The 18,316-nt window shown below is 50.0% G+C and overlaps 1 protein-coding gene across 2 annotated transcripts in view; it reads left to right on the forward strand.

Annotated features, from left to right (window-relative positions):
- The window catches only part of CMTM4 (CKLF like MARVEL transmembrane domain containing 4), a 73,489-nt gene that overhangs the window by 44,633 nt on the left and 10,540 nt on the right, over positions 1-18,316 (forward strand). For both annotated transcript variants that reach the window (XR_014305846.1, XM_082711994.1), the window contains exon 2: positions 11,578-11,754. Coding sequence is in view for 1 of the 2 variants with exons in the window: in XM_082711994.1 (XP_082568120.1) it covers positions 11,578-11,754 (177 nt within the window). In the remaining variant the exon portion in view is untranslated. The remainder of the gene's footprint in view (positions 1-11,577; positions 11,755-18,316) is intronic.

The raw sequence follows: 18,316 nt of genomic DNA on the forward strand, positions 1-18,316 counted from the left end.
AACAGTGGGCGTTACGGGGATTTGGCTCATTGGAAGCCGAGTGAGAGATCGGTTACATTTGGTCCCTCTGTCACATCCACCCCTAGCTAGTTACTGTAGCCTTCCTTCTGCAGGAATGGCTTTCAGATAGGCTCTGAGCTGACATCATGAAGAAGAAACGGGCCCTAAAACCCACAGGATAGATCAGGATTCTGTTCAATAATGCGGAATATGCAGTTATAAACACACTGTACATTTTCTCTGTTTTGGGTGGAAATCACAAAAAATAGAACTGATCAGAATCCCAGGGTCTGTGCGGCAGAAGCCTGCAGCGGTAGCACAGAGCACAGTCCGTGTGTGTGGGAGATCACAAGCCCTGTGTCCCTGTCAGATGGTATCTGACAAACCTTGAACTGACTTTGGAAAGTCCCCCCCCCCCAATGTCCCCAAATGGCACATAAAACTGCCTCCCATGCACTGAAACAGACTGAACAAATGTGCTAGTGATAAAGTGCGACACACTTGTCTGTAAGTTAATGTATGTGGTGTAAGAGCACACGGATTGTGTAATGGTGTTGTGCTCAATGCAAAATAGTGGCAGTCTGAAGTTTGAATTGTTCCTGATGTATACCAACATTTCAGATTAATTCTGTATACTTTTTTTTTTTTTTTTTTAAGAATTTATGTCTTGAGGCACTTGGTTGGCTCAGTTGTTAAGCGTCTGCCTTCAGCTCAGGTCGTTGATCGCAGGGTCCTGGAATCAAGCCCCACGTTGGGCTCCCTGCTTAGTGGGAAGCCTGCATCCTCCTCTCCCACTTCCCTGCTTGTGTTCCCTCTCTCACTGTGTCTCTGTCATGTAAATAAATAAAACTTAAAAAAAAAAAAAAAGAATTTCTTTCTTTGTCAGAGAGAAAGAGCACAAAACAGGGAGCGGCAGGCCAACAGGCTCCCTGCTGAGCAGAGCGCCCAAAGCGGGACTCGATCCCCGGACCCTGGGGTCCCGACCTGAGCCGAAGGTAGATGCTTAAACAACTCAGCCACTCATGCACCCCTGAAATTTTTTTAAAGTTTTAATAGTAACTTAATCAGCCCAAGTCTTTTCTCCCTCCCTTCCTGCTTTTTGATGTTGTCAATCATAATTAGCGGCACTGGTGGAAACCTGACAACCTTTGAATCCCAGCTCACGTACCAACTGTGAAAATACTCCTGGTCAGCTGGTCAGTGCCCCATGGAAAGGGCTCTGTCCAAGGATGGGCAGGATCCCCCAGTTGGCAAATGCAGTAACTGTTACTTATTGGCATCTCTTTGAACATCTCTGTGCTGTTTCACATTGTGACGTTTGTCTACTGCAGAACTGTGAGAAGTTGAATTACTCTTCATTCCTTGGTTCCTTTGAAGTTGTTGGCTTCCCGTATAATCTTGAGCCCTTCTTTCCTTCTTGTGGGTCTATAGGTAGCTTTTATTTTGGCAATGATTGTTAGACTTCACTTTGCTGGAGGAAAATTAGGTATTTGCTGTGCCAGAAAGCAGGCAAAAAAGTGTCCTGTTTATTAGAAACAGAATATTAGAGGCCACCAAAATATCTGTCAAAGGGGGACTGATGAAATTATTACGAGCATAGTTGTGTGTGCGTGCCAATCTGTCCATATCTCTGCATTTGAATACTTGTGGTCTTGTGTGTACGTGTTCTTCATTTCATTTCTGGTGTGAAGCTCCTAAAACCCTTGAAATTTTCTACATGATAAGAGGTGTCTTTTGATCTTCTCAGCAACCCGCTTTCAACCACATCCGAGTTTGTGGTAATGAGGGGACCTACGGCTGGGGGCTGGCTGCCAGGGAACCAGCCATGAGATTAGAGAGTTGGAGGTGTCAGCCGCACTCATCTCTGGGAAGGGGAAGAGGGCTACGGACTGAGCCCTGTGGAGACTTGAGCGCAGGACATGACCGCTGCCCAGGCCCTTGTGGACCTTGCCCTGCCTATCTCTTCATTCGCTGTTCAGTTACATCCTTTTGTAACCTGGATGCCAGAGCCCCTGGCTCCAGGGGTTCCACACAGACCAGGTTTGGCTACTGGCCACAGACAAAATACAAAGGCAGAGAGAGACGGTGTGGTGAAACTAGAAAGGAATGGATTCCAGTGAGGGCGACACCAGGAAGACAGAGCCATCTCTCAAGCGCTGAAAATACTTCTGGGTTTAGGTGAGGAAAATGTGGGGCAGAGGTTGTAGGTATAAGCCGGTTGGCCGGAAAGGTCAGGTGCAGGACGGTCTTGGGGTCAACCCGGCCGGGTTCTTGCTGGCTCAGGGCAGGCCCTGTTGCTTGAGGGAGTAGTTTCAGTTTCTAGCCCAGAATGCCTTGCCTGCAGGGTGTTTTTCCTGAGTGGAGAGATAAGCTTGAAAGAACTCAATCAGATAACAGACTGAGGTCAGAATGGAGGCAGTTGAAGTTCTCTTCCACGTGAATAGCCTTTCTAAGAGACTGTAATGAACTTCGTAATAAATCTAGAACCTTCTCAGTGAGGCCTTCCGTGTCACTCCCTAAAACTTCAAACACCTTTGCCCTAGTTACATTGCATTCTCCTTCCCTGCTTTGATTTTCTTCCCCCTTTGTACTTCATACCGCCTGGCACACTGTACTTTTAATTTCATTTCTGAAAGCTTCTCCTTAGACGATGAGCTGGAGAGCAGATTGCTGTTTTGTTCACTGCTGCTGCATGAGTGGCCCGTTAGATTTGCATATTCTTGAAACTGTTTTTATTTTAATATTTAAGACTGTAGGTGTTACCTTCCCACACAAATATGGTTGAAGTTAGCATACCAGAAACATTTGTAACTCATCAGTACAGTGTGTTATTTCTTGCCCAAGATTACTAGATCCAGTTACAGGGAGAAGAAAAAGGTTAGGAGTTTCCCTTATATGACTACTTCTTTGTGAATTGATTGCAAGTCAAGCATGTAATTCAGATGGAGAATTCAGGTCCCTGATTCAATAGAAAATTAAAAGAGCCATTAGGAAAAGGACAAAGAATGTGCTTAAAGACTCCTGTCTCTAATGTGCTGACTTACACTGTGAACCACAAATTGATAGGAGAGGTGTCTTTTATGATTGCTGGGCACAAATCTGGATAATGGATAGAGCGGAGCTACCCTGCCTTGCCTCTTAACGGGGAGACCTGGCAAGCATGTCAGTAACTGTGGGTTGTAGATTTTTAGTCCCCCACCTGCCCCCATTTGTTGATGATGTGCAAGTAACTGCACTTGGTACCTTGGGTGGAGAGAGATGGGCTGGCCCCTGTCCTCAGAAAGCTCAGGAGGCAGAGGGAGGCATAATGTCAAGTATAAAAAAAGGGTAGAATGCAGTCACAGATGAACAAGCTTTCCTGGGAGAGGGTGGAATCAAATAATGTCTGGCAGGGGGAGAGACAATCAGGGAAGGCATGGGGAGGAGGTGGCACTGAGTGGTGCCCTGAAAGGCATGCGTGGGACTCCAGGAGGCAGAGAAGGGCCACAGAGCAGCCCCTGCCTTGTGTTTCCCACGCTTCAGTCATCTGGGGATCTTGTCACTCCGACTGCACAGATCAAAGAGGAGAGGCAGAAATTCTGTACTTCAGCCGGCTCTCTGGTGATGCCGATGTTGCTGGCTCTGAGGACAGATCTGGGACCATAGAGCTGCCTGCGTACACATCCTGGACCTTTGCAGTGGAGGTCGCCTCATGTTCTGACCCAAGCTGGACATTGTGAAGTTTTTTCCGGCGAGATAAACACAACACCAGGCAAAGTGGGTCCAAGGCAAGATTTATTAAAAACGCTCTCCGGTGAAGTTTCAGGGCTCAGGAGAAGGGGAGCCAGGAAAGTTGTGCCGGGAGGAGGTGGGCATCCTCGGGCGAGGTTCCGCCACTCTGGAAAGAAGAGTGGTGGAAGTCGCGCCCAAGGCAGGGAGGAGGGGGCTTTTAAGGGGTCTCGGAGGAAGCTCAGGGGTCTTTTGGAAGTTTCCCTTATTTGGATATCCCGCCTGCTCATCGGGATCCCATTGGTCCACAGGAGCCCGGGGCGGGGGTCTCAGATTCCTGCTTGGGCCTTTGTTCTCCTGTCCGAGCTCAGGTCTTCTGGCGGGAACTTTAGTAGCCCTTCCTGCCAGCCCACCATTCCGACCTTTTGCTTAATATAATGGTGTCAGGGGCGTCGACTTGGTTCTGGCTACTTCCTGCTGACAGGGGGCGTTGTCATGGGGGTAGTCGGAAGTGGGCAGGCAAGAGTAGGGCTGGAGGAGGAGTTGATTGACAGATACTCAGGCAAGTTCTTATAGGCTACCCTGCAAATACCGGAAAAGACAGGGAGCAACTGAGATTAGAAGGAGGATTATGCATACAGGTCCCGCCAGAGGGAGCAGCCAGGTTACCCAGTTGTAGGGGTCCAGGCCCCAGGAGGATGTGTCTCGTCACCGTGCTTGGATCCGATCCCTGAGTTCTTTGATCTTGGAAGTAACTATACCTGACTGGTTAACAAAGTAACAACATTCTTCATTTAAGAATAGGCAGGTCCCCCCTTTTTCGGCTGTCAGAAGGTCTAAGGCCCGTCAGTTCTGTAGAGCTAAGGCTGCCAGGCTGGTGACTTGCGTCTGTAGGGCTGTGAGGGAGTCAGCAACCGTTCCGCGTCATCATTCAGGGCTTGGGAGAGTTTGTAATAAAAGTCTATGGAGGTTCCTATCCCCGCTGTTCCAGTTGCCACCCCTGTGGCTATTCCTGCCCCTGTTATGAATGGGAGGAAGGCAGCCCTTCCTCCATGGTGTTGGGGAAATAGGATGGACAGCAGCTGGGATTCAGAGTAGATGGTGGAAGAAGGAGATAGTAGAATGAATATACAGCCCAGGGAGTCATTAGTGGTCAGGCAGCGATAGATTCCCTGAGGGCACAAGAGAAATATTCCTGAGGGAGTACAGTACAGGAGGGAGGAGTTAGTGATATGGCAGCTGCGGGTGGTAAGGGAGGACACATTAATAATAGGTATGTTTCCCCCATGGGGCCCATATGGACCGTATTATTTGTGGCCCTGAAGTTGGGGAGTGGCCAGTCAATAGGGAGGGGTATCCCTACGACATAGAGTGAGGTAAGGTAGATAGGATAAAAGAGGGGGGGGGGGATGGCCGGAGGGCTATGATTTCTAAGAAAGGGCCGGCTGTATAGTAATTCAAATGGGCTTAAGCCTGAAAACCCGAGGGGCGTAGCCAGGAGTCTGTTGAGAGCCATAGGCAGAAGTGTAGGCCAGGAAAGATGGGTTTCTAGGATAGGTTTGGTGAGTTGGGCTTTGAGCAGCGCGTTGGCCTTTTCTACCTTACCGATGACTGTGGGTGGTATGGGATGTGAAGTTTCCAGGTTATGTTGAGGCTCTCAGCTACCTGTTGGGTTACACTGGGGATGAAGGCAGGTCCGTTGTCCGACTGGAGGGTCCGGGGCAATCCGAACGTCGGGATGATGCGCTCGATGAGTATTGTAGCCACTACGTCCGCTGTTTCCCGGGCCATGAGGTATGCCTTGATCCAGCCTGTGAATGTATTTTATGGCGAGGCATGGGAGTGAAGTCCAGTTGTTTCCCCGGCCATGAGGTACGCCTTGATCCAGCCTGTGAATGTATTTTATGGCGAGGCATGGGAGTGAAGTCCAGTTGTCAGTCTTTCCCCGGCTGATGACCTCGGAGCTGTTGGTTAGGCCCTGGTCTGCAGGATTCCTCCTTGTGAATTCACAACGGAACAGGTTTTGCAAGCCCTGTGGACAACTTCGATTACCTTAGATAAGGAAGGATGATAGAACAATGGCTGAAGAAATTAGTGGAGAGCCTATGGGCCACTATGGAGGGATTGGTGGATGTCAGTAATCAAGGTGTACACCAGATTGCCTGGCAGGGCAATCCTGTCCTGGATGTAGATCCACCCCTTATCTGGCAAGGGTATAGGCAGTAAAGTTGCAGGGTTTAAGCGGGGGTAGGTAGAGAGAGAGGGATGCGGGTTCTCTAGGAATAGCAGATGGAATAGCTGGAGACAAGGAGTCAGATGGGCCAGGGATCAGTGGCTAAGGTCTGTGAGTCGGCGGGAGAGTAGACCGTGATGGGCTGCCCTAAGGTCATGTTGAGGGCCTTAGAGGGGGGTACTTGATATCCCTTGGCCCCCAGAAAGTTAAGTAGGGTGGAGGTGTTGTCTTGGGACACCAAGAGGGAGGGGCTACAGAGGAGGAGGTCATCCACATATGTAGTAGAGTACTGGCCTTAAGGACGCACTGCTGTTAAGTCTGTAGGCCTGGCCGAAAATGTGAGGGCTGTCCCTGAACCCCTGGGGTAGAACAGTCCAAGTTAGTTGTCCAGAAGCATGCGTGTCAGGATCCTCCCAGGTGAAGGCAAAAAGAAAATAGGAATCAGGGTGCAAAGGGATGGTGAAAAAAGCGTCCTTTAGCTCCAGTACAGTAAAGTGAGAGGTGTTTGGGGGAAAGCAAGACAGTAGGGTTAGGAACGACTGGGTGGAGGGGGACCACGACCTCGTTGATAAGCCTAAGGTCTTGTACCAGTCGATAAGCCCCTGAGGGCTTGCGTACTGGGAGGATGGGGTGTTACGGGGGAAATGATGGGGATCAGGAGTCCCTGACGTTAAAGCCGTTCTATGATAATTTCAGGCCCTGGCGGTGGGCTAAGGAAATAGGGAACTGAGCTTGAGGGAAACTTAGAGTTATCCTTAAGCTGTACTTTAACCGGAGTAAGGTGGGAAGCGATGATGGGTTCCGAGGTGTCCCACACCTGAGGGTCTACAGTAGGTAGGTCATCTGGAGTGAGGGTCGAGGGAGTGGAGAGGTGTAGGATGAGACGGGTTGAGGTGGATAGAGGGGAGGAAGGGGAGAGGCAGATAGTTGCCCTTAGTTTCTGGAGAATGTCCCTACCCAGTAGAGGGACCAGGCAGGAAGGAATCATAGGAATGAGTGGGGGAAGGGAAACCCATCCAGGCTACAGGTAAGGGGAAGGGTCACCCAAGATTGGAGGAGGTCCCATTGATCCCCATAACAGTAATTGGTGAGGTTTGAGGAAGTCCCGAGTAGGAAGGCAGAACAGAGTAGGTAGCCGCCGTGTCCAGCAAAAAAGAGATGGACTTACCCATTACCTGGAGCGTAACCCTGGGCTCGGCCTGGGTGAGAGGGGTGGCCGAGTCTGGGCTTCGTCAGTCGTCCTCCAATCCAAGCAGTTGAAAGGCCAGACTTACTGTCTCGGGGGGTCCCCCACGTTGAGGCACCGGAGATACCCCGAGGTTAGGGCAGTCGGATTTCCAGTGGCCCATCAAATGGCATTGAGGGCAAGGCCGAGTTGGGGGCTTTGGATTGGGGCACTGGTGAGCCCAATGTCCCTTGGCCCCGCATTTGAAACAGGCCCCCCGGGGGGGGGGGTGATTGGTTGCCCCTCTCTGCTGGCTCCCGGAGCCGGCCGGCCGCAGGGCTGCTACCAAGGCTTGGGTCTGCAACTGAACCTTTTGCTGGAATATGGCTTGTCGTTTAAGCTCAGCCACCTCCTCACGGGAATTAAAGACCTTAAATGCCATTTTCACCAAGTCAGAAATGGGGGTCTGAGGGTCCTCCTCAGCCTTCTTTAACTTTCTCTGTATATCCGGTGCCGATTGAGAGATAAAATGAGTAGCCAGTACCGTGGCCCCCGCAGGAGAGGCAGGGTCCAAGCGAGTGTACTGGGTTAAAGGTTTGGTCAACTGGTTAAGAAACATGGTGGGGTTGTCGTAGGGGCCTGGACAATCTCCCTAATCTTGTCGTAATTAACGGCCTTATTAGAGGCTGCCCGCATGCCGGCTATGAGACACTGGACCATGCGGTCGCGGCGCCAGTGGCCATCTTGGCCATCCTGATAATCCCAACCTGGTTCTACAGCTGGGACCGCCCGGGCTCCAACTGGCATGGCAGCATCAGTGAGCTGGACCTGATCCGCGTGCTCCTGGGCAGCAGCCTGGATGCGTTCCCTCTCCTCTGTGGTGAGGGTGGTGGTCTGGACCACATGTAAATCATGCCAGGTGAGGTCATAGGCTTGGGCCAGATATTGGAATTCTTTAATGTAGTTATCAGGACTGGCCGAAAAGGAGCCCAAACGTTTCTCAATTTGGGAAAGGTCCTGTAGAGAGAAGGGCGCATGAACTCAAACAACTTCCTCAACTCCAGCAACCTCCCTTGGGGGGCAGACTAACTCGGGGGGGGGGGGGGCTTTCGAGCCCTAGTGCGGCTGGAGCTACACAGACACATTCACGCAGTCAGGCACTCTTCAGATTCAAACAGATTGGACACCCTCCCCTTTGGGTATCCCTGGCTAATGGGAGATGATCAGTCTCCCCTTCCATTCTTTATGAAAGGATCTAGCTCAAACAGTAGCCCTGCGGCTGTTAAAACAGAATTCAATTAAGCACAAAAGGTGTTTACCAACAACAGATTTCAAAAGCGTAAACCTAGTTCCGGGACCAGCGCTCAGGTATTTTATCCCATTCGGTTAACGGTTACCAAAGACTTTGAATGCTACCTTAAGAATGACCCATTTAAAAAAAAAAAAAAAAAAAAAAAAAAGAATGACCCATTAAAACTCCCGAGACACACAATTAACCAGCAGTTCTAGTCATCTCTTTGCTAGTAGATTTTAACAAATAACAAGAGCCTATTTGACCTTCAGTAAACTTTGATTGGAGTTTCCCGTTTACTGCGGATAAATTTGTCAGGAGTCGGATAGGAGTGGGGAGGGGGAGAAGGAGGGGTAGACGAGAGCGCCGGTTCAGAAATCCTGAATTTAAGGGACCTTGGGGTGAAGGATCACGGTAAAGAGGAGGAGGAGGAGGAACCAGAGGCCCTCTTGTCAGTGGATGGGTGAAGCTCTCCGGGGGTTCAGAGAGAGGAGAGGGGGAGGAGAGGTCCGAGGCTTTGGGAGCAGTGGGTGGCAGGGTAGGGGGAGGGGAGCGGGCCAAGAGGACCTGAGAGGTGGAGCAGTGAGAGCAGAGGAAGGGGCGAGAGTGCAGAGTCCAGAAAGCTGGACATAAGGGACCTTGGCCCATCTGCCTTGGTATCTGCTGAGGTTATTTAGGTCCATGAAAATCTGATAGTTAAATGTGCCTTCCGGAGGCCATTGGGACTGATTGTCTAATCGGTATTGTGGCCAAGCGACAGTACAGTAACATCGTTTTCGCAGGTCCTGGTCCAGTTCCAGGGTTTTAAGATTGGCCAGCAGGCCTAAAACACCCCCGAGATGTTTTAGGGTTGAATTTGGATTGGGAGGTCCCCACGATTCGTTGCCGGGCAACCCGAGGGCTGGAGGAAGGCGTCCCCTCGTCCACCACTGGGTTGCGGAAAAACTGTGTCAACTGCCATAGAGGTTAGGACGTCTCCCAGCCTCTCGGAGTCACGGAGGTCACCTGGTGACCGGCGGGGTCCACCCTGACACGGCCGCGATTAGGGCAGGGCTTTCCCGGAAGGAGGCGCGGAATCGGGGAAACTCACCACAGCTTCGGAAGTGGCGTTCGGAAAGGCAAGTCCGGTTAGACCAGGGAAAGGAGAGAGCCTCCCCACTGTGTGGAGGCTCAATCTCCTTCCCGGGTTTCGGCACCAAATGTTAAGTTTTTTCCAGCAAGATAAACACAACACCAGGTAAAGTGGGTGCAAGGCAAGATTTATTAAAAACGCTCTCTGGCGAAGTTTCAGGGCTCAGGAGAAGGGGAGCCAGGAAAGTTGTGCCGGGAGGAGGTGGGCACCCTCAGGCGAGGTTCCGCCACTCTGGAAAGCAGAGTGGTGGAAGTCGTGCCCAAGGCAGGGAGGAGGGGGCTTTTAAGGGGTCTCGGAGGAAGCTCAGGGGTCTTTTGGAAGTTTCCCTTATTTGGATATCCCGCCTGCTCATCGGGATCCCATTGGTCCACGGGAGCCCGGGGCGGGGGTCTCAGATTCCTGCTTGGGCCTTTGTTCTCCTGTCCGAGCTCAGGTCTTCTGGCGGGAACTTTCGCCATCTTTTTTTTTTTTTTTTTTTTTAAGATTTTTATTTATTTATTTGACGGAGAGAGATCACAAGCAGGCAGAGAGGCAGACAGAGAGAGAGGAGGAAGCAGGCTCCCTGCTGAGCAGAGAGCCCGACGTGGGGCTCGATCCCAGGACCCTGAGATCACGACCCGAGCCGAAGGCAGCGGCCGAACCACTGAGCCACCCAGGCACCCCAACTTTCGCCATCTTTAGTAGCCCTTCCTGCCAGCCCAACAGACATGTGGTGGGCTGCGAGGTACTTGGTTGGAGAAGTGCTAGAGTAGAGGCCAGGAGCCCAAGATCGATCTGGTTTTTGGTGCAAGACCACCTGACCTTTCATTGCTCCCTGGGCCATCCACTGAGCCTTTGGGCCGCCTCCTTCTCCTGAAATCTTCCTTTAAAAGCTCACGTAGTGGGGCGTCTGGGTGGCTCAGTGGGTTGGGCTGCTGCCTTCGGCTTAGGTTGTGATCCTGGAGTTCTGGGATCTAGTCCCGCATCGGGCTCTCTGCTCGGTAGGGAGCCTGCTTCCCCCTCTCTCTCTCTGCCTCCCTCTCTGCCTGCTAGTGCTCTCTGTCTGTCAAATAAATAAATCTTAAAAAAAAAAAAAAAGCTCACATGTTGATTTCCACCGATACTTGTTTGACTGTGATCTCCAAGCTCTTAGGACATATTGCTGGAATGTTACTTTGGTCCTTCAGGAAGAAATTGGTGCCATTATTGGTGGATTTTTCAACATTTTTTTTTAAAGATTTTATTTATTTGACACAGAGAAATAGTGAGAGAGAGAGAGAGAGAGAGCGTGTGCCCAAGCAGGGGGAGTGGCATGCAGGCAGGGAGAGGGAGAAGCAGGCTCCCCGCTGAGCAAGGAGCCCCATATGGGGCTCCATCCCAGGATGCTGGGATCATGACCCGAGCCAAAGGCAGCCCAACTGACTGAGCCACACAGGCGCCCCAATTTTTCAGCATTTTTATAAGCTGTCGTTCTGACTTTGTAAAGGCCAGGCCTGGTGATTGCCTTTAAAAAGCATAGCTCGTGAATGAATTAGGTGGGCCTCGCCTTTAGGCGCTTGTAATTGTTTTAAAGCCCTCCGGGGTCCGCCCTCCGGGGTCCGCGACCACCTGCTTGACCTCTGCCTGAACCCCCAGGGTAGCTGCAGATGGCATAAACAGACACCATTTGACCCTGCCCTCTCGGCGTCAGCATCATTGCGGTAGGGACTCGGAATGAGAAACGTGTGTCGGCCGCGACCACTTGCTGGTGGTGGAGGAAGCACTGAACACATGGCAGAGCCGTTCCTGTTTGCTCCCAGGGGCCGAGCCGCCCCCAGACAGTGGCAGGGGACCACGGCGGGGCGGAGGTGTCCACGTTAGGACTTGGTCCCTTTGCCAAGGCCCCCATACCTGTTGTTACATAAGAATTTCATCGGGTCCTGTTCCTGACAGCGATACTGCCGTCCCCTGAGGACTCCTGGCCGCATATGGCGGCAGCGGTGGGGTTTTATTTAAATGTGGCAGGCACATATGTCCACAGATGGATACTAAATATACACACGTGTGTGTGTTTCCAATTTTCTTCCTAGATCTTGGCCCTGATTGCGTTCATCTGCATAGAGACCATCATGGAGTGCTCCCCGTGTGAAGGCCTCTACTTTTTTGAGTTTGTGAGCTGTAGCGCTTTTGTGGTGACGGGAGTCTTGCTGATCCTGTTCAGTCTGAACCTCCACATGAGGATCCCCCAGATCAACTGGAACCTGACCGTGAGTATAAACCCCCACCGCCCTCTGACCCTGAAAGGACCGGGTGCTGCCCAGCATCAAGGGTGGCCCAGAGTCTCTCCGCCATCTTGTTGGGCGCCTGTTTATTTGATGCTGGGTTTACTGCAGTGCAGCTGTGAGAGTTTAACTTTCTTCACTGGGTTGAGTAAACCTGTGAAGTAAGTTGAATCTTCACTAACGGTAGAGCCGTCGTATAGCAATTATTTTGCCCCACTTGAAAGATGTCATTTCAGTTTTATGCTCCTCTGAGCAGATTGGTAATGTTGATATTTGCAGAACCTGGAAAGAAAAAAATGGAATTAATACGTTTGCATATTTTTTACACTGGACCCAAAAGCCGTTTACAAAAGCATTGATTTGGGAAGAATTGAAAATACGAATGAATATGCCAGTGACTTGCCAAGCCTAGGATTAGCATTAAATTCAAAGGCAACTGGGAGGACATGGAGGGTTCTGTGCTTTGGTCAGAGGTTTTTTTTTTTTTTTTTTTTTTAAGATTTTATTTATTTGACAGACAGAGATCGCAAGTAGGCAGAGAGGCAGGCAGAGAGAGAGGAGGAAGCAGGCTCCCCGCCGAACAGAGAGCTCAATGGGGGGCTCAATCCCAGGACCCCGGGACCATGACCTGAGCCGAAGGCAGAGGCTTAACCCACTGAGCCACCCAGGTGCCCCTTGATCAGAGTTTTGAGTGGAAGCCCGAGCTCTCAGGGGTTTGGGTTCTTAACCCCATTTGACAGCCTTGCTGTCAGGTCTGCCCCAGCCCCTCCTGGCTGGTCACGCCCAGGCCGGGTCTTGTGTTACTTTTCCTTATCCTGCTAGGTGAGAATGGAAACTTAGTAGCGCTTGGTCTTCTTTGTTTCATTTAAAGATTTTGTTTATTTGACAGAGAGAGAGAAAGAAAGAGAGAGAGCGCATGAGGAGCTAGTAAGCAGGGGAGTGGCAGGCAGAGGAGAGGGAGAAGCAGGCTCCCTGCAGAGCAGGGGAAGCCCGATGTGGGACTTGATGGCAGGACCCTGGGATCATGACCTGAGCCGAAGGCAGAGGCTTAACCCACTGAGCCACCGAGGTGCCCCTTATAGGGTTGTTTTAAGAATGAAACGAGACCGTGAGTATAAGGGACCTCAAGCCTGTGTACGCAGCTGCCATTCTGAGAGAGATTAATATGACCGCAGGCATATTGGTCTCCTACCAACCACATTTCCCCTACAGACTTCTGCCAGGTTTGGCTTTACTCCCTCATTAAATCTTATCTACTGATTTGACAGCTATAAATCTGTTAAAAGATTTCATACTGCAGCTTAATAACTAATTCATACTGGCCATTATCCCCAGAAATACCTCTTTAGTGAGCTTGCTAGAATTCTGATTTTTCTGTTTTAAACATGAAGGGCCTTTTCCCCTTGGTGGCTACCACATGTTGGGTCATACTGACCTGCATCTTTTTCACTGGGAAGTTCATATACATTCTCTTTCCTGGACAGCATTGGGTAGGGCACACGCCTACGTGTGATACGGTCACTTGAGAACACTTTCAGCCCTCTGGGATCCTTTCCAGAATTTCCACCCTTTTGGAGCAGATGAAGGTGTATGCATGCTTATTCAACAGAAGAGTGCATGAGTACATGAACTTGAGGAAGTGTACTTACTGAGGGGAGCTCAGGTCATCTGTTCTCCGGGAGGGGAGAAAAAAGTGAGTTCTTCAGGGCTGGACACAGCTCACTGAGTCGCTACAGAGGGTTGGCCTTGACCATGTTTTTTCTCTAACAAGGGGGTGGGAATATTTTGTCCTCATTAGAGCCAGTTATGGCTAATGAGTGAAACAGGGTGTGATTGGTATAGAGTTAGAAAAATGGTGATTTCAGGAGCCTTTGTTGACACAAAAATATTCATGGAAAATGATAAATAAGGAAGAAGCTGCAAAGTATATATATATATATTTTTAAAGAATTTATTTATTTATTTGACAGAGAGAAATCACAAGTAGGTAGAGAGGCAGGCAGAGAGAGAGAGGAGGAAGCAGGCTCCCTGCCGAGCAGAGAGCCTGATGCGGGACTCGATCCCAGGACCCTGAGATCATGACCTGAGCCGAAGGCGGCGGCTTAACCACTGAGCCACCCAAGTGCCCTGCAAAGTATATATTTTATACAAGCATTATTTGATGCAAGCAGAAAGATTCTCTTAGCTCTGGACTTGCTTGATTTTGATGAATCTGTGGGACTTACCTGGTGATACTTGTTTTTCTCTGTATATTCGGGGCTCATACACCGTTGTGTCCCACTCATGTTTACCTTAATTAGTGCCCAGGCCTCCTCCCTCAGGCCACCCCTCTCTTCCATCCCTGCCTGTTACTGAAAGCCGGCTGCTAGGGGCTCCTACTCTCCTTAGCCACCTTGCTGAGTCCTGTCATGGACTGCTTCTCCAAACTTCTAACAAGGAGGGAAGGTCTGTGCTCTATTCCCTCTTCCCCATCACTGTTTTCTCACCTCTTACTGTCAAATATAGCTCACTCAGAAAACGTGCTAAAATGTACCGTTGAATGAAGACTGATAAAGGCTGTGGAGTATCCACCTGGGTCAAGAGAGAAACCTGACATCCTTGAAAGTCCTCTGGTCAGGATCACTGGGGCCTCCATGGTCCTGGATCCCTTGGCTGTTCCTCTGTCTCCGTATCCCCCCACCACCGCCTCCTCCACTGAACAGTGCGAGCGGAACTGCCCTGGAATGTTCTGTCCCTCCTGCTGCACTCTCTGCTCTTGCCTGCCGTGACACCAGACTGTCCTGGCTCTTCTTCCTCAGTGCCTCGGTGGCCCCTGCTCACCCCACAGACCTTGCACAATCAAGAACCCAGGTTGGTTGTTGAGTGGGGACAGTCTGATCACCCAGAGGGGCCACCTGCAGAGCCCCAAGGCCTTGGCCATGACTCATGGTATAATGTTTCCTGACACCCCTTTTCACACCAAATATAGGTCTTTTTTTTTTTTTTCTTGACAACTAAATCTGTGTAGTATTTCCACACCAAGCAGATCTCTAATTCTCTTGACACTAACAAGGTGTCCGAAAATTCAGCTCTGTTCCGACGCTGACTTCTGCAGTTGGCACAGACCCCCGGGAGAAGGGCCCAGTTGGAGACTGCCCCCTGCTGCAGACACCTGCCACAAACGGGGCTCCTGGGGGACCTGCACCGAGTGCAGATTTGCCTCCTGGGGTTTGTAATTCTGTAGAACAATTTACAGAGCTTGGGAGGAGTGCTGTACTTAGGCTCACTGGTTTGCCAAAAAGGGTACAACTCAGGAGCAGGCAGACGGAAGGGATGCGTATGCATAGGGCAGGGTCCAGAAGAGTCTCAGCGTTCTGGAGCTTCTGTCCTTATGGGGTGGGGGTGCAGCACCAGCTCAGAAGCTCCCTGCACACCGTGGTTCGGGGCTTTTCGTGGAGATCTCATTACACAGGCATGATTGAATTAAAGTCATTGACCATTTATATCCATGTGTAGAGATGACACCAGAGCCAGCCACAGATCCTCGTGGTTTGGGGGCAGCTGCAGTGAGAGCCTGGGGCCTGAGCCTGTTTTCAGCTGTCTCACCTGTGGCCAGTCCAGCAGACATCTGTTGGACACCTGCTTTGTGCTGGGATTTGGGAACCAAAAGTGGGTCGATGCAAGCTGCTCGCCCCTTGGTAAGCATGCTTCGTGAGATCCAGTTTTGTGGAAGGCCTGGTGGAACATAGGCAAAGAGGTAGTACATGCCTTGGGGCAGAAGCCTGGAGTGGATGTCAGCAGGGGAATGTTCAGAGAAGAAGCCAGATGCCCGCTGGGCCTTGAAAGCTGTGTGGGTACCCACTGGGCCCAGAGTGTGGACAGATAGGGAGGGCACGTTGCTGGATGGCCCATTCTCTGGAATGGAGATGGGGTTGGAGACGGCGGGCCTGCCTGGGCTGGGCGCCTGAGCAGATAGGCTGGAGATGGGGCGAGAGGGCAGGTGGCTCTCCTTCCCAGTCCCTGCTGTGTCGTCGCTTCCGGGCATTTCTAGAACAGCTTTTCAAGAACAGCTAGAAGCTTCTTTTTTTTCTTTTTCTTTAAGAGGTTAGTTTTTAATGTGCAGTCTTCCGGTGTTTAGATGTTGGCGTGTTCAAATTTGTTTGGAATGCTGTGCACGTCAGACCGGTCTGTGGGCCAGATATGGCCAGTAGGCCTTGGGTTCACACCCTCTAGGCCACATCCTGTTGACCTGTTAGTGGAGTTAGAGAGGCTCACCCCTGTATCTACCAGTGTGTCAGCAAAGGAGACACCCGGAAGCCTGTGTTTGGGAGGGTGGATTTCCTCTTCATCTCCTAGCACAAGGACGGTCTGCACCCTTGGGTGTTCTAGGGGCCAGACCGGAAGCATAAAGTGGTGGGGGGTATGAGATGATAGGGAGTGGGGATGGCTGGGCAAACTGGAAAGCATGTGGCTGAGAGAATACACGTCCCAGTAAGAGCATTTAAAAAAAGGGTCAGCTCATTGGTCAAGTTTCTGAACTCCTGAAAGACTCAGCCCATTCCTGTAAAATGGGAATATCTACTACATAGGCTCGATGTGAGAATTAAATGAAAGCATGTATTGAGGAGTACATTAAAATGGAACTGGTGAAGGTAGATATCAAGAATTACTTTTGGGGGCACCCAGCTAGCTCAGTAGGTGGACTGCATTGACTCTTAATCTCAAGGCTGTGAGTTCAAGCTCCATGTTGAGTGTGGAGCCTACCTAAACAATTATTAAATAAAATGTTACTTCTATATTTTAAAAAAATGGATCACCATCGTTGACTAACCCCCCACCCCCGCCAAAGCCCATCAGAGGGCATGTCTGTGTGTTCCCCCTAATGTGAAGGATGAACCTGCAAGGCTTGATTTTTGTTTCCCGGACAAGGAACTCCAGTAGTTGATGCTGACCCACACCCGCGGTATTCCCCCTTTTAAGTCTTTTAAGCTGTGCTGAGCAGTGTCTGTTACAGAAAAGCTGGAAGATGCAGGTAATAAAAAAAATAAAATCATGTGATGATCCAAGACCAGTGAAAACATACATCTCCTCAAAACCTTTACGTTCACACGAGGGTCATTCAAAATAACCGGAAAGTAGAAATAACTCATGTGTCCAAAGACGGACGAGAAGGTAGATAAAAACATGGTGGATACGTAGGACTGAATATGGCCTAGTCATGGAAGGGAGAGAAGTGATCCAGCAGCAGTGATCCCTAGAACCGTGCTCCTGAGTAGAAGAAGCCAGTCACAAAAGACCACATAATACATAATTCTACTTATATGAAGTGTCCAGAACAGGAAGACACAGAGACAGAAAGCAGGTGAGTAGTGGTTGCCTAGGATTAGGGGAGGGAATGGAAAACTGCCTGCTGATGAGTATCTTGGAGTGCTGACAGTGTTCTAAAATGCGATCGTGGTGACTGAATTGTGCGTTTTAATTGGGCATAGTATGTGGTATATGAGTTACGTCTCAGTAAAGCTGTCGAAAAGTCCTACAGGATAGAACCCATCGGGATAACCACTTGTATTACTTGGTGTGACAACCTTCCAGACCAGGTAGCCTAGCTTTCCCATTGGCATTACATGGTGATGTGTGAAGCGGGGAGAATGCAGCCATCAGAATCACGCTTTTTCACTTAAACTATCTTAGGTATATCCCATGGTAAACGTACAACTGCATCATTATTTTTATTTTATTTTATTTTTTTTAAAGATTTTATTTATTTATTTGACAGAGCGAGATCACAGTAGACAGAGAGGCAGGCAGAGAAAGACGGAGGGAAGCAGGCTCCCTGCTGAGCAGAGAGCCCGATTCGGGACTCGATCCCAGGATCTTGAGATCATGACCTGAGCCGAAGGCAGCGGCTTAACCCACTGAGCCACCCAGGCGCCCGCATCATTATTTTTAATGACCACATCGTGTTCCATTGTTCTGATACCATTTTATTTTATTTTATTTTTAAACTTTTTCTTTTTTATTTTATTTATTTGACAGAGAGAAATCCAAGTAGGCAGAGAGGCAGGCAGAGAGAGAGAGAGGAGGAAGCAGGCTCCCCACTGAGCAGAGAGCCCGATGTGGGGCTCGATCCCAGGACCCTGGGATCATGACCTGAGCCGAAGGCAGAGGTCCTAACCCACTGAGCCACCCAGGTGCCTCTCTGATACCATTTTATTTCACAAATCCCCAGTTCATGAGCATTTTCTTTGCTTCCAATTTTTTTTTTTTTTTGGTGCTATTTTAAGCTCTACCACGAACGTCCTTATACTTGGACCTTTCTGCACTAGCATGATACTTAAAATGAATTTCCAAATGTGGAAATCACATGGACAAACAGCATGAGCCAGCAAGGGCATGTAGGCCCTTGACCACACGTGTATGTTTCTGTTGTTGTCCCTGATGAACATATAATGTTGTTTGATGTCTGACCTCAGCATCGTATCGTAAAGCATGCCCCCCACTTCTGAATAGTCTTTGGTTCAGAAAGAACATTTTGTAGTCTTCGTTACCCCTACAGCACCTTACGCAG

The sequence above is a fragment of the Mustela nivalis genome, assembly GCF_964662115.1.
Source record: "Mustela nivalis genome assembly, chromosome: 18".
Lineage (NCBI taxonomy): Eukaryota > Metazoa > Chordata > Mammalia > Carnivora > Mustelidae > Mustela > Mustela nivalis.